Raw genomic sequence first — 22485 nt, forward strand, 5'->3', positions numbered from 1 at the left:
ACTGACTTTAAAATACTGCTTATGGTCTATAATGCCTTAAATAATTTCGCTCCATCTTATTTTTCGGAATGTCTTACACCTTACACTCCAAATCGTAACCTTAGATCTTCAGATGAGTGCCTACTCAGAATTCCAAGAGCTAAACTTAGAAGAAGTGGTGAGGCGGCTTTCTGCTGTTATGCACCTAAAATCTGGAAAAGCTTGCCAATAGGAATTTGCCAGGCTAATACAGTGGAGCACTTTAAAACACTGCTGAAAACACATTACTTTAACATGGCTTTCTCATAGCTCTGTATATTCAATTAATTATCATTATTATTCATGGTGGCTCCAAAATCTGTACTAACCTCTACTTTCTCTTCTGTTCTTTTTCCAATTTTTTATGGTGGCGATCTGCGCCACCACCTAATCAAAGCACTGTGATGTCCCTACATTGATGGATTAAAGACCAGAAGTCCATGTGACCGTCATCATCAAGTCATTCCATGAGAACCCTGAATACAATGAGGACTGATTGATGTCATTTATGTTAGGTAGAATGCCTAGAGGGGACTGGGCAATCTCACGGCCTGGAACCCCTGCAGATTTTATTTTTTCTCCAGCCGTCTGGAGTTTTTTTTGTTTTTTCTGTCCTCCATGGCCATCGGACCTTAATTTTATTCTATGTTAATTAGTGTTCTCTTACTTTAATTCTTATTTTGTCTTTTTTTCCTCTTTCTTCACCATGTAAAGCACTTTGAGCTACACTATTTGTATGAAAATGTGCTATATAAATAAATGTTGTTGTTTTTCTTGGTGCAGAAAGAATTGCCTGCATCTCATCAAATTTCTGTCTGGACTTTTTGTTTTCCCATTCCTCAGCTGTCAACTGGCTATACTTCCAAAATTTCATAATGGACAGATACAGTAATCCCTCCTCCATCTCGGGGGTTGCGTTCCAGAGCCACCCGTGAAATAAGAAAATCCGCGAAGTAGAAACCATATGTTTATATGGTTATTTTTATATTGTCATGCTTGGGTCACAGATTTGCGCAGAAACACAGGAGGTTGTAGAGAGACAGGAACGTTATTCAAACACTGCAAACAAACATTTGTCTCTTTTTCAAAAGTTTAAACTGTGCTCCATGACAAGACAGAGATGACAGTTCAGTCTCACAATTAAAAGAATGCAAACATATCTTCCTCTTCAAAGGAGCAAACAAATCAATAGGGCTGTTTGCTTTTAAGTATGCGAAGCACCGCGGCACAAAGCTGTTGAAGGTGGCAGCTCACACCCCCTCCGTCAGGAGCAGAGAGAGAGAGAGAGAGACAGATAAAAAAATCAATACGTGCCCTTCATGCTTTTAAGTATGCGAAGCACCGTTCAGCATGTCGTTTCAGGAAGCAGCTGCACAAAAGATAGCAACGTGAAGATAATCTTTCAGCATTTTTAGACGAGCGCCCGTATCGTCTAGGTGTGCGAACAGCCCCCCTACGTCAGGATCAGAGAAACTCAGCGCAAGAGAAAGAGAAAAGTAAGCTGGGTAGCTTCTCAGCCATCTGCCAATAGCGTCCCTTGTATGAAATCAACTGGGCAAACCAACTGAGGAAGCATGTACCAGAAATTAAAAGACCCATTGTCCTCAGAAACCCGCGAAGCAGCGAAAAATCCGCGATATATATTTAAATACGCTTACATATAAAATCCGCGATGGAGTGAAGCCGCGAAAGGCGAAGCGCGATATAGCGAGGGATTACTGTATTGTTAGATTCCATTTATGTTAATATGTTTTGAACCACTTTGGTTTTCTGTCTTTATAAATTACCAATCACATAATGAGTATAGGCAGCACGGTGGCGCAGTGGGTAGCGCTGCTGCCTCGCAGTTGGGAGATCTGGGGACCTGGGTTCGCTTCTCGGGTCCTCCCTGCGTGGAGTTTGCATGTTCTCCCCGTGTCTGCGTGGGTTTCCTCCGGGCGCTCCGGTTTCCTCCCACAGTCCAAAGACATGCATGTTAGGTGGATTGGCGATTCTAAATTGGCCCTAGTGTGTGCTTGGTGTGTGGGTGTGTTTGTGTGTGTGTGTCCTGCGGTGGGTTGGCACCCTGCCCAGGATTGTTTCCTGCCTTGTGCCCTGTGTTGGCTGGGATTGGCTCCAGCAGACCCCCGTGACCCTGTGTTCGGATTCAGCGGGTTGGAAAATGGATGGATGGATGGATAATGAGTATACATAAAGTTGATATTTGCAATAGTGATGAATGAAACAGTTACAGTAAGTTTTGACTTGCATACTTTTGTAAAACTAATCTTTCAGACAATTTCACAATGTGAGAGCCACTAAAGAGTTTTTTTTGGGTTTTAAAAAGTTTCTTTTTTTTTAAGGTTTTAAACAAGTAGTGGACGAAGTGGTGGCTAACCCAGCCACAGGCGATGCACAAACCAGTGTGTTTCTTCGTGCCGGTCCAAAGCCTGGATAAATGGGGAGGGTTACATCAAGAAGGGCATCCGGTGTAAAATTTTGCCAAATCAATATGCGGACAAAAATACAAATTTCCATACCGGATCGGTCGAGCACCGGGTTGACAACGACCGCCACCAGTACCGTTAGCCAACAGGGTGGTAGCGGAAACTGGGCTGCTGTTGGCCGAAGAAGAAGGAGAAGAAGAGGTGGGAGACATGTCCGGAGGAAGGACAAGAGGAGGAAGGTAAAGAGAGTGGAACTGAGGGTAGGAACTTTGAATGTTGGCAGTAGGACTGGTTAGGGGAGAGAGTTAGCAGATATGATGGAGAGAAGAAAGGTTGATATATTGTTCGTGCAAGAGACTAAATGGAAGGGGAGTAAGGCCAGGTGGATCTGAGCTGGTTTCAAATTGGTCTATCATGGTGTGGACAGGAGGTGAAATGGCGTAGGGGTTATTCTGAAGGAACAGTATATCAAGAGTGTTTTGGAGGTGAAAAGAATATCAGACAGAGTAATGATTATGAAGCTGGAAATTGGAGGTGTGATGATGAATGTTGTTAGTGCATATGCACCACAAGTTGGGTGTGCAATGGAGAAGAAAGAAGATTTTTGGAGTGAGTTGGATGAAGTGATGAACAGTGTACCCAAGGGACAGAAAGTGGTGATTGGAGCGGACTTCAATGGACATATTGGTGAAGGGAACAGAGGAGACAAGGAGGTGATGGGTAGGTATGATGCCAAGGAGAAGAATGAAGAAGGTCAGCGGATACTGGATTTTGCCAAAAAGATGGACATAAAAAATAAAATAAATTCATTACATTTATATAGCGCTTTTCTCAGTACTCAAAGCGCTATCCACAAAGGGAGGAACCGGGAAGCGAACCCACAATCTTCCACAGTCTCCTTACTGCAAAGCAGCAGCACTACCACTGCACCACCTGTTATGGCTGTGGTGAATACGTATTTTAAGAAGAGGGAGGAATATAGGGTTACGTACAAGAGTGGAGGAAGATGCACACAGGTAGATTACATCCTACGCAGAAGAGTTGATCTGAAGGAGATTGAAGACTGCAAAGTGGTGACAGAGGAAAATGTAGTTAAGCAGCATAGGATGGTGGTCTGTAGGATGACGTTGGATGAGTTTGAAGGAATGAGGAATGAAGGTCAGTAAGAACAAGACAGAATACATGTGTGTAAATGAGAGGGAGGTCAGTGGAATGGTGAGGATGCAGGGAGTAGAGTTGGCAAAGGTGGATGAGTTTAAATACTTGGGATCAACAGTACAGAGTAATGGGGATTGTGGAAGAGAGGTGAAAAAGAGAGTGCAGTCAGGGTGGAATGGGTGGAAAAGAGTGTCAGGAGTAATTTGTGACAGACGGGTATCAGCAAGTGAAAGGGAAGGTCTACAGGACGGTAGTGAGACCAGCTATGTTAAATGGGTTGGAGACGGTGGCACTAACCAGAAAGCAGGAGACAGAGCTGGAGGTAGCAGAGTTAAAGATGCTAAGATTTGCACTATGGATAGGATTAGAACTGAGTACATTAGAGGGTCAGCTCAAGTTGGACGGTTGGGAGACAAAGTCAGAGAGGTGAGATTGCGTTGGTTTGGACATGTGTAGAGGAGAGATGCGGAGTATATTGGGAGAAGATGATCCGCTGTGGCAACCCCTAACAGGAGCAGCCAAAAGAAGAAGAAGTGGTGGACGGAGTGATGGCTCTGAGGCTAGGGATCAGCACTGGCAATCGGAAGGTTGCTGGTTTGAATCCCGTAAATGCCAAAAGGGACTCTACTCTGTTGGGCCCTTGAGCAAGGCCCTTAACCTGCAATTGCTCCATCCTGGGTATGATGTTAATCTGCATCCATCCCTGCATGTAGGCCCTCCAACCTGCAGGGAAAAACCTTGGGGGTTGGAGGCAGATTTGGCACTCCAGCCACCATAAAAAACCTCACACTGAACTAGTGTTGTGCTGAGGTGTCACCCATTGCATGGCTGCACTCGGGTCCTAATCTGGGATCCTGAGTTGGTTTGTTGTGTGGTGGGTGTGGCAATGCGCTGTATCAGCACGTGCTTCTAACCTCTCTCTCTCTCTCTCTCTCTCTCTTAAACAAGTAATAGTGCTTCCTAAAGCCTCTTTCACATTTCTGTATTTACCTGTGTTTTTTTTTTCTGCAGTTGTTTAACACACATATTCTGTGCCACACTTGATAAATCCATTCCACTTATACCTCTCATTCATGTCATCATGGAGGGAGTGCAGTACTTGTTTTTAAGTGACATGCTGCCTGTTTTCCACACAAAGGCACAACAAAATGCACTGTTGTGCACATAACTGTTTTCTCTCCACAGAAAAACAGTACACATAAAGTTGTCACTTCCAAAACTCAGCCTCCCCCTACCTAGCTGAGGGTATGCACTCAGGGTAATATGTTTTTTTCACTATACTAAATTACAGGCAGAAGTTTGTGGAAGGAATGCATGAAAGTAAAACTAAATGCCTTTTTTTCTTCTGTAAATGGCAAGAATTTTGCTGAAAGTAAAATGCAATTTCACTTTTTTATAGCAAAGCAAAACACTGTGCCTCTCATCTGTGCCTGCCCCCAGTAAAAAGTGCTATATAAAAATAAGTTGTACTGAATTACACTTTAAACACATATGTGAATTTTAAAATAGACCTTTACCTACCTTAATATAAGGATAATTGTCTGTGTGCTCATCTCTGTCTTTTCAAAAGACGCCACTTCACAAACATTTTAGCAATAAAATGCACTGTATTTATCATTCCAATAGATGGCTTATCACAAACATTAACACTACCTTTACAAATCCACTACCAAATGGCATATAATATAAACATATGCTTTGTATGGTACACAGCAAATGTTAACGCATTGATTTCAACCTGTCTTAAATGGGTTGCACAGCTAGTTGCTACAATAGAATACTAACAATCTGCAAATCACCAGTGAGCCAGTCTCACAATCAAACTTTTAAATACCACATCACCTGGTGCAAGAAAACAAAAATGGCTTCTAGTACCTTGCATGCCGGTGGCCTGATCCGGTTGCGATTGCGATCAAGCTCCTCCCAGACATCAGCCTCCTGCTGGCGCTGTGCTGGCAAGACAGGCAGTTTCTCTGGGCAGTTGTTCTCTCCATCACTGAGTTGCTCATCTTGCAGAACTTCATCCGTATTCTCCCGCTGCAAGTCACCAGGTAGCACTGAAGCATTTGCCATCCTATAAAAATAACAAGAAAAAAATAGGCACATACACACCTATTTACCCCAGAAAACTACAATGTACAACCACTGCTGTAGACACCAGAACTACATAAACATAGGAGGAGACTGGCAAGCACAATTGTCTTTAAAAAGTTAAATAAACAAATGTGAACCATTTTAAAGCATTTTCAAATTGTTCATATAAAACTAAACAGAATTAACTACACAACAATAAACATACAGTGGGGCAAAAAAGTATTTAGTCATCCACCAATTGTGCAAGTTCTCCCACTTAAAAAGATGAGAGAGGCCTGTAATTTTCATCATAGGTATACCTCAACTATGAGAGACAAAATGAGAAAAAAAAATCCAGAAAATCACATTGTCTGATTTTTGAAGAATTTATTTGCAAATTATGGTGGGAAAAAAGTATTTGGTCAATAACAAAAATTCATCTCAATCTCTATATATAATCTTCATTTGGATCTTGATCTTTGTTTGTCCACGAATGAATTAGAAGAAGAAGCACTAGATGGTAGTAGAGAGACAGCTAAAACATAGGCACTGCATTAAGAATCTCCTCCAGGCTTATACTACTGAAGACTGTAGTACTCTAGTCACACCTCAAAACACAGACATTCAAACTAAACAAATTGTTGTTCTTTAAATTAACTAATCTTTATATATAATCTTCATTTGGATCTTGATCTTTGTTTGTCCGCGAATTCCATGCATGCGTAGACCACCTTCCAGTTTAATACGTTGTTGTTACTCACGGATGTCAACAATGTGCCGGAATAACGAAAGGGGTGGTGGACAGTGTTACGCTGGTTAGCTCCTGAGGCCTGGTTAGAGAATGAGATTGCCGAAGATAAAAGGTACGTGCCTACGTAACATATGAATGAAAGAAAGACAGTGGGTAAAATGAATGACAACGTAACAGCACGTTCTGGAAATTATTATTGTTACGTTGTAGCCGGCGAGTGCTGCGTGTCTCACAGTTTTACCCTTGCTTGCTCACATGTCAGTGAAGTGATCCCTATTTATGCTTTAAAGAGCCTGGATATCTATGTGTCCCCCTTTATAACCATTGCTCCGTGTATATTGCCTTACTCTTTGGATTGCCACAAAGCAACCTGCGAGATGGGAGAAAGGTTGAGAAGAGATAGTGAGAGGAAACGACAGCGTCGTGAAAACGAGACGGACTGTGAACGGAGAGAAGCAGAAATGCTCCTTCACCACCACATAATTACTATTCGGACAGTGATTCCGAGTAGGCCGTTCCTATCGAATCAATGTCCAAGGGTTTTGTTTTGTAATTTTGTTTCCCTTATAAAAAATCATAATGCTGTGCGACGAAGGGCCCAGTTCACGACTGGCAGCCGCGTTTAAACAGGGAACCCTTCAAAGACAACTTTAACACGCGCAACGTAGTTGGGCGCACATGGCTAGTCTCTATATATAATCTTCATTTGGATCTTGATCTTTGTTTGTCCGCGAATGAATTAGAAGAAGAAGCACTAGATGGCAGTAGAGAGACAGCTAAAACATAGGCATTGCATTAAGTATCTCCTCCAGGCTTATACTACTGAAGTACTCCAGTCACACCTCAAAACATGGACATTCAAACTAAACAAATTGTTGTGCTTTAAATTAACTAATCTCTATATATAATCTTCATTTGGATCTTGATCTTTGTTTATCCGCGAATTCATGTTCAACCGACACGGTATCCTTCAATAAGGGCGCGCACAAAAAGGCGAGATTCAAAAGGGCAACCTCCATTGGGCGCATCGAATAAAGGGAAACGCAACCAAAATTATTACAGAAAATTTATTACCCAAAGGCAATGATTGAATGTATAAAAAGGCGAAAGCAAGAATACCAAAACATCCAATTAATTAATGCATGAACTTCTAAGCGAGACGAACATTTTCCAATCCTATATTCAGTGCATTTCCAGATGTTTCCCGTTGATAGTTTTCTCCTTTCTGAATGTGTAGCCTTTGACTACGAGTAGATCTGCACCTTTGTTGCTCTTCACATATTCCAGAGCCATTTGAACTAAATTATCTACCAATGCGTTTATTCGCCGCACTCAATTGAGGTCGCCGTTTTGAAGCTCGCCTTTATTTACGCGCGTCTTTATTCGCCGTGCCCAATTGAGGTCGCCCTTTTGAAGCTCGCCTTTTTGTGCGCGCCCTTATTAAATAGAACATATAAGTCGGACACACTTCTGTGATTTTCCATCAGTCTGCGTTTGGAGTTCAAGAAAGAAGCATTGGTTCTTCCTTACTCTTTGGATTGCCACAAAGCAACCTGCAAGATTGGACAACGTGTGGTGGAACTACTGTCGACACCAGCATCTGTGTTCAAATCACTGGCGACACCAATTCTAAAAGGAACTGCACTTTTCAGTGCAAACAACCCAACTGCCCTTCTCAGGGCAACAAAAAATTCAAAGTCCACTTTGAGTGGCAAACAAAGACTACCTTGAGTAGCAATCGTACCTCGAGTACAAAAAATTAAAATGAAAAGAAACGAACTTGATGAGGAGAGAGAAGAAAGGTTGAGAAGAGATTGTGAGAGGAAACAACAGTGTCGTGAAAACGAGACGGACTGTGAATGGAGTCAGAGACTCTCAAAGCAAGGTGAAAGACGTCAACACCAGTTGGCAGAGGAGACAGAGAGTCACCGTGAACAAAGGCTGGCCAGGCAACGTGAAATAAGTCAGCGAAATATTGCCAGAGAAAGCAAAAACCGACGTCTATAAAGGATGGAACGACAAAATCGTAGACGAGTCAGACAGTCAACGGCAACAACAATTAACGATGCAACGTGAAAGTGACCAACGACGTTTAGCTAACAAAACCGACCAGGAGAGAAATGTTAGGCTTCAAATTCGACGTTCTATGTACCAAATGTCAAGACAACCACAACTTGAACTTGAAGGAATTGCACTTCGCCCATTCAATAAAAATGATGTTCCTGAACATTATTGTGGAGCAATGACAGAAATATGTCAATATTGTCAATCAACTAACTTTAAATCGGAAAGACCAAGTGATGGCAAATTTACATCTTGCTGCCATAAAGGAAAAGTCCAACTTCCACCGTTGCATGATTATCCAGAAGTGATGAAACAATTGATAACAAATACCCATGAACATTCCAAAAATTTCAAAGACAACATACGTTCATACAACAGTGCTCTTGCATTTCTTCCAGACACTTCCTGTTGTAAAAAGAGGCGACAGAGCTGCAATCATTGGAGCCTGTATTAAAAGAAGCCCATTATGGCAATATTTCAAAAAAATTTCATTTCATAAAAATATGCGAATGGATCCTGACCAACAGGCCTTTGCCGATTGGCTTCTGAAACTTGGAAATGGTGAACTGTTGAACAGTGACAACTTAAGTACTGAAACTGTCGAAATTCCTGAACAATGTGTAGTTACAGGAGACTTAATTGACGAAGTATTTGGAAAGACAATTAAGTTAGACCAACCAGAAAGATTCAAGGACACAGCTATTCTATGTCCTAAGAATAAAGACACCTTGACGTTGAACGATGAAGTACTTAGACGTTTAGAAGGCAAAGCCAAAACATACTTCAGTATAGATGAAATAAAAGTCACACAGAGTGGCGATGACGTTAACTACCCAATTGAATTTTTAAATTGTCTAACTCCGTCAGGATTGCCACCACACAAGTTAACACTGAAAGTTGGAGCAATTGTTATGTTGCTTAGAAACCTGAATACGAAAAAAGGGCTGTGCAATGGACCACGTTTAATTATAACTAGAATGCTTGAGCATGTGCTTGAAGCAAAAATTGTTACCGGAAAACGTGCAGGTGAAACTGTACTAATTCCAAGAATTGGCCTCGATATGATGGACGACTGTGAAATGCCATTTGACATGCACAGATGGCAGTTTCCCATACAACTAGCGTATGCGATAACTATCAACAAGTCACAAGGACAAACCCTCGAGGTTGTTGGAATATTACTTTCAGAACCAGTGTTTTCACATGGTCAATTATATTGTTGCCTTCTCCACAGGCAAAGGCTTTAACAAAGTAAAGGTAAAGATTTTGAGCTCACAAACACAAGGCAAACTGCTTCCTGATGCAGACAAATATTTCACACAAAATATTGTATATCATGAGATTCTGGACACAGAACCTATGGAGACGTACCTTACTGACAACTTAGCCGACATTGATTGGGACAGTATTGATGACATGGTAGGTGTCATGCAACATTTTGAAAATCAAGAAGAACCTAGCATCCCAACATGGGAAGACTATGATTTTGAAGGTCTCGAAGATGATGCGGAAGACGCCGTTTATGATTAACCATCCATAAGTCGTGCGAAGAGAACCAGAAATGCTCCTCCACCACCACATAATTACTATTAGGACAGTGATTCCGAGTAGGCCGTTCCTATCGAATCAATGTCCAAGGGTTTTGTTTTGTAATTTTATTTCCCTTATAAAAAAATCATAATGCTGTGCGACGAAGGGCCCAGTTCACGACTGACAGCCGCGTTTAAACAGGGAGCCCTTCACAGACAACTTTTAACACGTGCAACGTAGTTGGGCGCACATGGATAGTACTTTGTTATATACCCTTTGTTGGCAATGACAGAGGTCAAACGTTTTCTGTAAGTCTTCACAAGGTTTTCACACACTGTTGCTGGTATTTTGGCCCAATCCTCCAAGCAGATCTCCTCTAGAGCAGTGATGTTTTGGGGCTGTCGCTGGGCAACATGGACTTTCAACTCCCTCCAAAGATTTTCTATGGGGTTGAGATCTGGAGACTGGCTAGGCCACTCCAGGACCTTGAAATGCTTCTTACGAAGCCACTCCTTCGTTACCCGGGCAGTGTGTTTGGGATCATTGTCATGCTGAAAGACCCAGCCACGTTTCATCTTCAATGCCCTTGCTGATAGAAGGAGGTTTTCACTCAAAATCTGACGATACATGGCCCCATTCATTCTTTCCTTTACACAGATCAGTCGTCTTGGTCCCTTTGCAGAAAAACAGCCCCAAAGCATGATGTTTCCACCCCCATGCTTTACAGTAGGTATGGTGTTCTTTGGATGCAACTCAGCATTCTTTCTCCTCCAAACACGACGAATAGAGTTTTTACCAAAAAGTTCTATTTTGGTTTCATCTGACCATATGACATTCTCCCAATCCTCTTCTGGATCATCCAAATGCTCTCTAGCAAACTTCAGACGGGCCTGCACATGTACTGGCTTAAGCAGGGGGACACGTCTGGCACTGCAGGATTTGAAACCCTGGCGGCGTAGTGTGTTACTGATGGTAGCCTTTGTTACTTTGGTCCCAGCTCTCTGCAGGTCATTCACTAGGTCCCCCCCGTGTGGTTCTGAGATTTTTGCTCATCGTTCTTGTGATCATTTTGACCCCACGGGGTGAGATCTTGTGTGGAGCCCCAGATCGAGGGAGATTATCAGTGGTCTTGTATGTGTTCCATTTTCTAATAATTGCTCCCACAGTTGATTTCTTCACACCAAGCTGCTTACCTATTGCAGATTCAGTCTTCCCAGCCTGGTGCAGGTCTACAATTTTGTTTCTGGTGTCCTTTGACAGCTCTTTGGTCTCGGCCATAGTGGAGTTTGGAGTGTGACTGTTTGAGGTTGTGGACAGGTGTCTTTTATATTGACAACGAGTTCAAACAGGTGCCATTAATACAGGTAATGAGTGGAGGACAGAGGAGCCTCTTACAGAAGAAGTTACAGGTCTGTAAGAGCCAGAAATCTTGCTTGTTTGTAGGTGACCAAACACTTATTTTCCACCATAATTTGCAAATAAATTCTTTACAATCAGACAATGTGATTTTTCTGGATTTTTTTTCTCATTTTGTCACTCATAGTTGAGGTATACCTATGATGAAAATTACAGGCCTCTCTCATCTTTTTAAGTGGGAGAACTTGCACAACTGGTGGCTGACTAAATACTTTTTTGCCCCACTGTAAGTACTATTAAGCTGTCAGGTGTTTAAAACTGATGTGTAATTGTGCAGCTAAGTCAAAATAATTGGGGTACATCATGGACACAGCCAAGATTAGTAGCAGCTTGATGGTCTATAGCAGTGGTTCTCAACCCGTGGGCCGCGGACCAAAGGTAGGGGCCGTGACAGGAAATATGGTGGGCCGTGCTAAAGTCTTAAATCAGTACCAAAATTAGACAAAATGTCAGAGGAACAAGAAAATAGTCTGCATTTTTTATGCATTTTTAGCCGCAGACCGTATGTACGGATGCAAGCTGCAGGATTTTAGGGCTTAGAGACGCTTTGTTTAATTTAGTTATTTTAGTACTTTAGTTCTGAATTAACTGATCGTGCACAAGATGAATTAGCGGAGCTGTCTAGCGATCGCACATTACAAACCAAATTTGACGATCCTGCTATGGATATCTCTTCTTTTTGGTGCATAGTTTCGCTTGAATATCTGTTGTTGTCAGCACTAGCGACGAAAGTTCTTATACCTTTTTCAACAACTTATTTGTGCGAGGTTTCATTTTCTGCATTGACTGCCATGAAAACAAAATATCGGTCAAGAATGAATGTGGAGGATGACCTTTGAGTGTGTTTATCAAAAATTTCAGCCAGAAGTGACATGCTATGTAAGCCCAAACAGCATCATCTTTGACAACTTTACTAACATAAATGAAAATAAAATAAACCAGATAATGATTATCGTTGTCTATTTATTATTGTATTTGTGTAGCAAGCAATGAGCAACTAAACATGTAAAGGAAAAAATTACGTAATACTGTATATTAGTAATATTTACCCCCAATTACTAAACGCATGAACAATAAATTATATACCAGCGAAGGCTAACATGTGGGCCGCAAAAATGTTTGAATTGTTAATGTGGGCCTTGCATAAACAGGGCCTGAGAACCACTCGTCTATAGTACCACTATCACATACTGACACAGAAAAGAGGTTAAGTAATGGAGATTCACAAGCAGACAAACCAACTCGCACTTACCCCATTGCAACAGGAGTCTGTCGGGTGAATAACTGTGGAGTGACTGCGGTATTTGAAATGATAAGTGTGCCATCCATCCCATTCCTCTCCCAGTCATAAGGATCATTCTCCACCACACTGAAATTCTTCATGCTTTTTTCAAACACTGACATCAGCAGCTATAAAAACACAAACATGTATTACTGACCTCTGCTCCAGCAGGGGGCAACAAATTAAAGCGTTAGACTCAGGTCTCATTCTCTTTTATAGGATAACTAATATACAGAACTTATTAATATGGATAATAAAACTCTTAATATGCACTAACAAGGGGAAAACTGTTACCTTTTAATAACAAACAGTATTCTATTAAGATAATGATACATTTATGATCCAGCTGTTTATAGGGTTATAAGCTCTTTATAGTCATGTGCATGGAGTACAGCGAATTTCTTTTGACACATTCAACACATTCCCACTCTCTGGTACTATAATAAGCTGTGCCAACAAATGCAAAAAAGAAAAAAAGAAATTGTAGGTGGAAAAAGAGTAAATAATCCAGCAGGTGAAAAAACTTGTAAGAAAGAAAAGTACAAAGTAGACAGATGTAAAATATCTGTGTGGTTTTTAAAATGAACAGTAAATCCAATTCTTTTAATTTCTGCCATGAGGTCTACTCATTTTGTGAAATCTGTTTATTCCAGCATTAAAAGCAAGAAAGGAACCAGACTATTGCAGGGTACACTTGCATACAGACCAGTTTTCAGACCGGCACACATCTTGCATATCTTTTGGCATCATGGAGGAATGAAGAGTGAGTGGAAATGTCCCTTGCATATAACAGAAGAACATACAAACTTCACAAAGACAGCAAATGAGCACAGAATCGAAATGGGGATGCTAGAGCTAACTGCAGTATAACCGTATTGTTCTACTGTTACAAAGTCTCTTTTACATTGCACCCAACCTTTCCACAGAAAATAAATAGGTTATCTTGTTCACAGAATTCGGTTACATAAAAACTGGATGTAAAGCTAGACAAACACAAAACTGTCACCAATTATTTGTGTATAATTTACAAAAAAAATACAACTAGTGCCTTTCCCTTTCGGGACTCGGATTACTTGCAAAGAGAACACTTGAAATGTCCACTTTGCCTGAGGCCTACAAAATAAAAAAAAGTTCAGTTGATGCATCACCCATTCTAAAAGCACAATATGATGCTGCACATCTATTTGCTTTTCATTTGAAAGATGGTTAATGCTTATACTTATTTTCTTCAAAAACATGAAAATATGTATATGTCTTACAAACGTGGACAAATTTGTTGGTATTCTTACAGCTCATTAAAAAAACTGTGGCAGGGTTACTAGGTTCCTAAGTAATGTATAGCCTAATAACTGCTTAAAAATAGTGAATTTTCCCAAAAAAATAGCTCAATGCCCGAGGTATACATAATGACGCATCAGAAAGCGGAGGACAGTGTCAGAGAAAGAGAGAGGATTAGGTGCATACCAAAGTCTGAGTTGGTTGGTCCCCTTTGAGATATTTCAGAGAGATGTGGTATTGGTATGTACCATCACAGAAATGGGGGAGGGGATATTTTAGAATGGTAAAGAAAATAATGTAAGTGCAAATAAGCAGGGAAAGAGGTACCAGATGGATGAAAAACATGGTAACAATTTATTGGGGGAGGGTTGAAAAACAGCCCAAAATACAACATTTTCTTTTAAAAAGTAGTCCAAAAACCTGAAACCTGCAAAAACCCATTTTTCCCCCCAAGGATGACAATCAAAAATAATCACATTGGGTGAGAAAACCACTGACCTGGCAACACTGAACTGCTGCATGCCTCCTAAAAAGTGACTAAACGAAAAGCAATTGTTCCATGTTCAGGTATACCTGCATACCTCTGATATCTCATCGAGTGAAGAGACTGAGTATACCTTATTCTAGGCAGATATTCTAAAGTGGTCTGGACACATTTGTTGGTACCCCTAGAAAGGATCCTAAATAATTGGATTCAAATGATTTTTCAAGCTAGCTGTTTTCTTTAATTAGTATCACACATCACCAACAGCGCAATCAGTCGTCCAGATTAATGAATGAGTGAGTTATATGAAATTCTTAAATTGCACCAATGAACAGATTTTGAGAAGATTTTATTATTGTATGTATACTAATGTTTTACTGTGTTTGATTAATTTTGCCTCATATTAATACTTATATAACTGTTTGACTGGCTCACGGTTTAGTGTTAATGGCACTTAGTATGGGCGATTGCCATACTCCTACAGAGGGTTAGCAGCTGAGAAGAGATGTCCTCAACAGCAGAAGATCGGCAAGTAAGCACTTGCTTTAATTGGCACAGGTGTAACTCAGATCTGCAGACAACCATTTGGTCTGTTTATCCCAAGCTAGTAAGTCTCTTTGCTTAAAGCAGCTGTCATCTTGTAGGTAAAACTTTACATGTGGGGCACTAGAAAACAGCTGTATTGAAATTCAGGTACACTTCTAAGATATTACACCCTATCATTTACAACTACTACAAAAATTATAGTTGATAATGAAATTTACAAAATCACAAAACCCTAGGTATAATGATAACTTTGTGTTGTACTTTCAACCCTGTCTGATGATATTCAGGCAGATCCCTACAGGAAAAAGATGTGATGTTTTTGTAAATTAAAAAAAAAAGCTTAGTCTTACTTGATAGTCTGGCTTAGTGAAATAATCGAGACTACAGATGTGATCAAGGAAGACATTGAACTCAGGAGGCAGATGCTTCAGCATGAGCCGGTGGTCGTAGTTCTCCTTCAGCTTCCCAACTTGCTCCTGATGGCAAGAAAGCACAGTAATGATTTTAGTATCTTACTGTGGTCTGGATCAACAGAGGCATCGCACAACGGTAAAGCTGCAAAATGTTTTCCACTACCAAAGAAAATGAACAAGCCTTCTTTAGTAGGACTCCTTATGCACGGACTGGTGAGAAATCTTAATATTTCACTATCTACAAAAACATAAAAAATATACTGTGAAAGTCAGAAACAAAGTAGAAACATGAGTGTACACATAGTCAGTAGAACATTCGTTATGGAATAACAAAGACTCTGCTTAAGCTTCCTGAAAATGAGTTTTTGTACCACTGACACTGCACATCAACTGAAGATCTTAAGATACTATAAAAGATAAGTGGGACTCATCAAAACAACAGAATCAAAATCTGCAGCCACTTAAACCACTACTGCAGCATATTTCCATTAAAAGTTACTTGAAGTTTCTTTTATCTCTCAGTTCAGAGGCTGTTGTTCATTATCAACAAATCTCCCACATAACAAAAACTGGTGATGAGTTAAAAAAAAAAAACAACAAAAAAAATCACTATTTTAAAATTAAGCCAGCTGGGTTTTTCTCTCTAATCCAGTGTTGTTCTAGTGATACTAAACAAACACCCATTCATATGTCACCATTTGCTTTTCATGTTTAAAAAAGTTAATTGGGTTAGCAAGCATCCAAAGATAAAATAATGTTCTTACCTATTGCTAGTTTAGTTAGTCTGCCAAACTTGGTGGAATTTTTATGCACTGTGGTAATTAATATTTTGGGTGTCAAGGTGGCACAGTGAGTAATGCTATTACCTCGTAGGTCCAACTACCTAGGTTTAACACCTGAACTGCGCTCTGTCTCTCACTGTTTACACAGGTGTTACTTGGGTACTCTTGTTTCCACCCAATTTCAAAATTAGCATCTATCTTCAATGTTGAGGCTATACTGAATGGGTATAGGTAAGTGTTGTCAATGTTAATAATGTTAATAATAATAATACATTTTATTTATATAGGGCCTCTCCCATGTTCAAGGCATTTCACAGAGTCTCAAAAAAAAAAAAAAAACAGGGTATACTGTATGTAACATTTGATAGAAATATTTCCTGCACACAACGCTAAAACAGCTAAATACAGGGTATAAAAAGCATTAAATAGAATAAAAGACAATAAACTACAGTAAAATACTAAATTCAATACTAAAAGAAAAGCCTGAACAAATATCAGTTTGTAATATGACACACACACAAATTATTCTGAGCATCTGGACAGAGAGCTAAACAGGAAGAAGGGGCAGAAGGTTATGTTAAGGTAAAAGCCTTCCTGAACAGATGAGTTGGAAGATGTGCTTGCTGTTGCTGGTCCGTGTAAGGACTCTTGCAGCAGAGTTTTGAATCAACTGGAGCTGTGATAACAGATTTGAAGGGGCAGCTTACAGTAGGGAGTTACAATAATCAGTGCAGGATGTGATAAAAGCTGGGATAGCTTGGGTAAGAGATGCATGAAACTCTGGAAGGTGTCCCCCATTCTGATTTCTAAAGAAGACTCTTTGGTATTGAAGGGTAATGTTTAATAAATACAGTGTGAAGAGAATAATGGAAATGAGATGTGATGGATTAAGCTGAAACAAGAAGAAAGAAAGGATATCAGAATGATCAGATGGATATGAGAAGCCTCAGGGAGGAAGATAAGCTGACTTAGTTTTGGGTATGGAGAAGTTGACTAAGTTGTTTTGGTTATGTACAGAGAAAAGCAGAGGATGACTGGCTGTAGATTTGCTCAGGAATGGATGTGGAGGAACAGACATCCAGAGGGAGGCCTTTGAAGATATGGCGTCAGATAATATGACAAGAATAGGTCTCACCCCCAAAGGATGCCTAAGGCTGTAAATAGTGGAAGAAATAGACATGTTCACCTCAGGGTGCTATAAAAATAAGAACTGGGCTCTTAACCCCTAAACCTGCAGGACTAAATGCCACCACTAACTAAATGTGAAACCTTCAACAAGAAATGTATTCTTGGCATATAAATTTATCCATAATAAAAAAATAATAAATATACACACAAATTATGAAATACATTTAAAGAAAAGAGATCACATTTATATTCTAAGTTCTGAAAAGGCATTAGTGGCTAACGCTGGTCAGATTATTCCACTCTAAAAGAGCTAACCTTATCCTTAATTTTCCTCCATGGCAACTGTCCTACCATGAATTCCACTAACATGTAGAAAAGGGACCAGAGATCATCATGTCTGCCCATCTCCTGTGTTGGGGGGGAAAAACAAAACATAAAAAGTATTGAAAGAAAAATTTAGCAAATAAACTAAGATACAACTGCAACATTACATTTCACATGTTCCTCTCTGTGTCTGTATCATGCACCTGTTTGCTGACAACAATGCTTTAGAGATAATGTTATGATAACCTCTCAGTCTAATTTTCTACTTCTCTTCCCTACAGCTCATCCCATCCATCCATCCATCCATTTTCCAACCCGCTGAATCCGAACACAGGGTCACGGGGGTCTGCTGGAGCCAATCCCAGTCAACACAGGGCACAAGGCTGGAACCAATCCCGGGCAGGGTGCCAACCCACCGCAGGACACACACAAACACACCCACACACCAAGCACACATTAGGGCCAATTTAGAATCGCCAATCCACCTGACCTGCATGTCTTTGGACTGTGGGAGGAAACCGGAGCGCCCGGAGGAAACCCACGCAGACACGGGGAGAACATGCAAACTCCACACAGGGAGGACCCGGGTCTCCTAACTGCGAGGCAGCAGCGCTACCACTGTGCCACCATGCCGCCCACAGCTCATCCCTTAATCTGAAAACTGAAGCAGGACAGAAGACATGTTTTTTCACATTATTGTTCTTACTGCCTGCTTGCCTGCCTGTAGGAGGACCTGAAGACCTAATTGTCTAATTGCATATTATGAGTCTTCTGGGGCAAAGCAGCAAGCCTGCAAATCATCATTTCTTGGATGCAGTCCCATGAGAGACACATTATATTGTGAGGCCTGACTGTCAATTTCGTTATGCCACTCTTTCTAAGCCTTGAGCACCGTCCATCTTAACGTCACTGCTCCATTTCATCAAGCAATCTGCTGTAATCCAGGAAATTTCTTGATTTCACGCAGGCAAAGAAGAGAGAAAGAGCAGTTAGATGAAGGCTGATGGTGCTGCCAGGCAAACTGATCCTCCACCAATTAATTCTTCTTGATGGCTCATACACTTTGCCCTTGAATTTCTAATTGTCCGCTACTTATATGAAATCTGAAGTTTGTATTATAGATAAACCAAATCAAAGAGAGTGGATCTTGATGTTTCTAAAAGGATTTACATAGCTCAACTAATTGATAACTAAATTATTCAACACTACCATAAACACTTAAGACCATCACTAAAAATAAAAGGACGTACTTTTATGATGTTGAAAAGGACAGTGTTTCTTTATTTTTGCAATGTAGTGAGAAGTCAAACAAAATGACACCTTTTATTGGCTAACTAAAAAGATTACAATATGCAAGCTTTCGAGGCAACTCAGGCCCTTTTCTTCAGGTTGCAATAAATAATGGTACTCCATCACTTAATATTGTACTACTCGTGATAATAAAGTACAAGTCAGGTAATCAAGCAGTATTTTTGAATGCACGATGACAAACAAATTGAAATATGAAAGACAGCTGGAACAGTCTGTACATACGTCAAATGGCTGGTGGTGGCAGAACTAGGACATTTCTTTAATTCCATAATCAAGTTAGGCATATAAATGCAATGCCTGCATAGAATCTTTTCCAGACCTTTGTTACATCACCACATGGACAGCCTATGTAAATCCTAAGACGTTCAAGCAAGCCAAGCCACATTTTAGAGAGATGACTCCCGTCGGTGAAGTGTAATCAGTCTCAGCTTTGTCATGGTAATGCAGCTTCCGAACATTCCCTAACACCTCACTGTATCAAGTCAATACCACAAACAACTCTACAGTTTGACACTTGGAAGGAGACTGGAGTGACCATCTCATACAGTACCTTATTTTTGTGTGCATTGATTGATGCATAGCGCACAGTTCCTCTGAAACCAGCGACGGGACGTGGCTATAAAAAAAAAAAAAGATGACAATAAAAGGGAGAAAGGGTTAAGCAAAATAAGATTATTACAGCAAGTACAAGAGTGATAAACATACCTTGAAATAAATACAACAGCACTATTTGCACTGGTACCGTGCAACTGTGAAATGAATTTAGTGAGTCTGAGAATGTTTAGCAACAGGCAATGTGTCTCCTAACTGAGCACAGCAAAGATAATTGTTTTGGTAAATTCCAAAAAGTCAATAAAAGATGATTCATCCAAACCTGCATTTGGAAAATATGAGAGCAATCAGCCCTTTTACCTTGCAGGAAGGACCATCTGAATTAAAGCATAATAGGGCAACAGCTATATACTGCAATGTTCAAAGAAGTTCCACACAGACATCACTATAGCTACCTGACCAGCACACAGGGAAAACTTGACAGAGTTTGTTGAGCTTCAGCTGGTTTTTAACAGTCAGGTTGGTTGTTTCAGTAACATATGGAGATCTTGGTGCACCAAAGATAGATCTGGTGACTATAGGAACTTATTTTGCAAGACAGGTAATAATAATAAGGTTTATTTATGTAGCGCCTTTCATACACAAGTACTGCATTACGTGAGGAATTGGGCAAATTTAAACCTGTCCACTCATTTTGGGCTGAATATTTTTCACTGTGTAGAGGACACAAAAGAGCCACATATTCATTACTGAATATACTACCTCTTGGATTCTACCCACCATACTCATACTATCTTAATTGTAAAACGTTTTTGTATTGTAAAGTGGGATACCACAAAGCTTCTTTTTTCTGAATATTTAAGTACAGCAATTTGCAATAAATCTTTACCACTTGAAAAAAAAAAAACATGGCCACAGATTTCTCAAAATGTCAACAAAGAACAAAGCTGCATTGTTTACTGTGCTCTGAAATGACAAAGAAAAGGGCGTAACTGGAAATATGGATGGTTCAGAAGGCACGGACAATACAGTGTATCAATTTCACAGAGAGAACTGGAGGTTTGCCATCTATGGAATTCAGTGATTTGTGTGTTTATGACAGGTTCTTCCAGGAAACTTTTACTTTAGTCATTGGCCATTTAATCTTATATGTGTTGCTATATGATAATTAGCTCTTGGGAATCAGGGTGAAAATGACTGCACATTGTCTATTGTTATTACTATTGTCACGTGCAAACACACTGTGTTTGCTGTACAATGCGTTAAGGGATATCTGATTGTGACATCAGAAAATCAGCTTAAGAGATTGCTCACACTACAATAAGGCCTACTGAAATTTTTGACATGACAGAAATTCTTCTGCAGCCTGTCACTTACTACATGCGAAACAACAGCCGATGAAGCTGAAAAATGAACAAGTGCCAAATGGATTTAAAACTGAGCCACAATCGCACAGAGCTTGCCCAGCTTAATGATACAACTTTATTCATCTTAAATGATAAAATCTCTTTTATTTTATGTTCTGCATTATTTTCAAGTTTCACAATATTGCTGATTCAGTACTGAGCATAACATTCAAGTAAAGTTAAAAGTTTGATCATTTTGCTTGCACAACTTGGATTAGAAGCAAGATTAAAAAAATAATAAGGATGGATTATATCAATGAACAAGTCAGTAGCTTAAACTGTTTTTTTTTTTGTTTTCATCATTTGTTCACAACATGACACAGTAATACTCGATCAAAGGGGGAGTTTACTCATGTAAAACTTTGAGAGGCAGGGGCATAGCCTACCATTACTCACCAGTCTCCTAAGAAACGTTGCCAGTACTCTAATTTGAAATTGAAAGGACACTGCTCAGAAAACTAACTTAGGGAGCAAGTACAGCGACAGAGCCTGGATATGGTAAGTGAATCCTGGCGCTTAAACTGTACGCCACAACACTTCAAAGTTTTATTACAAGCAGTACTTACATCCCCAGAACAGCATGAATCCTTCAGCAAATGCATTCTTTTCAATAAAGTCAAAACTGTGGTCTGAATCCAACTGCAGGTCTTCATATTCCATGTTACTAGTATTCTGTAAATTTCTTTAAATCCTTATGTTTTCTTTTTTTAAGTAGAAGACAACATCGATATTTTCCTAGTACAAACTTCAAGTCTTACTTCGTGTCAATCCCCATACATTCTCACAGAAGCTTTGTACATAAAAGGTGCATAAAGATAAGCAGTTGCAAGCCCAATTTATTTCCTGCCTTTTATGCTCAACTGTGACATGTAGTATGAATGACCAATTATAATTACTAAACATCTTTAAAATGGTCTGAAGCTCTGCCATCAAATGCTAACGAGTCTTTCACTGTATGTGCCTCTACGCAGGTGAGATCTTTGATAAAAGCAGGCTCACTCAATTGTGATGCACTGCTAACTTCAGCAAATACTTGTGCAAATTAAATATTTTAATAATCAAAGAGAGCAGAGCACATGGAAACATTTATTTGAAAGAAGACTCCCTTACATATATAAAAATACCATTACTGATTTTTATTGGCCTGTGGGTTTATTGAAATGCACAAAAGTGTGAAACATGGTGGTGCCCTGCTGATTGGACACTTTATGTATACGGTTAAAGATAAGAGACAGCAAAACCAGTCTTGTTTCTTTACAATTATATGAAACCAGATCAGTTGCCTCTGCTTCTCAGTAGAACATTTGGTTTAGGGTTGACCTCTTATCTGACTCAAATACACCACCAAAAGCGTGGTAACATATAGCAATATCGTTTGGGAAAGGGCAATACAATAAATCAAATGATCTGTTTACTCAGACTTCATTCTGTATTATGCTAAATCTATTTAGAGGTTAGAAAGAATTGTGTTATGAATAAGTAAAAATAGAGGAAATTAGGAGGAGAGAAAATCTTAACTCTTATACAGTGTCATAAAAAACCA

The 22485-nt window shown here is 39.9% G+C and overlaps 1 protein-coding gene across 1 annotated transcript in view; it reads right to left on the bottom strand.

Moving 5' to 3' along the window:
- The window catches only part of ttbk2a (tau tubulin kinase 2a), a 325367-nt gene that overhangs the window by 59668 nt on the left and 243214 nt on the right, over positions 1–22485 (bottom strand). The window contains exons 7-11 of the mRNA XM_051920065.1: positions 19535–19600; positions 17665–17757; positions 15377–15502; positions 12689–12846; positions 5478–5676 (exon numbers count right to left, since the gene is read on the bottom strand). Coding sequence (XP_051776025.1) covers positions 5478–5676; positions 12689–12846; positions 15377–15502; positions 17665–17757; positions 19535–19600 — 642 coding nt within the window. The remainder of the gene's footprint in view (positions 1–5477; positions 5677–12688; positions 12847–15376; positions 15503–17664; positions 17758–19534; positions 19601–22485) is intronic.

This window comes from Erpetoichthys calabaricus, chromosome 16, assembly GCF_900747795.2.
Source record: "Erpetoichthys calabaricus chromosome 16, fErpCal1.3, whole genome shotgun sequence".
NCBI lineage: Eukaryota > Metazoa > Chordata > Cladistia > Polypteriformes > Polypteridae > Erpetoichthys > Erpetoichthys calabaricus.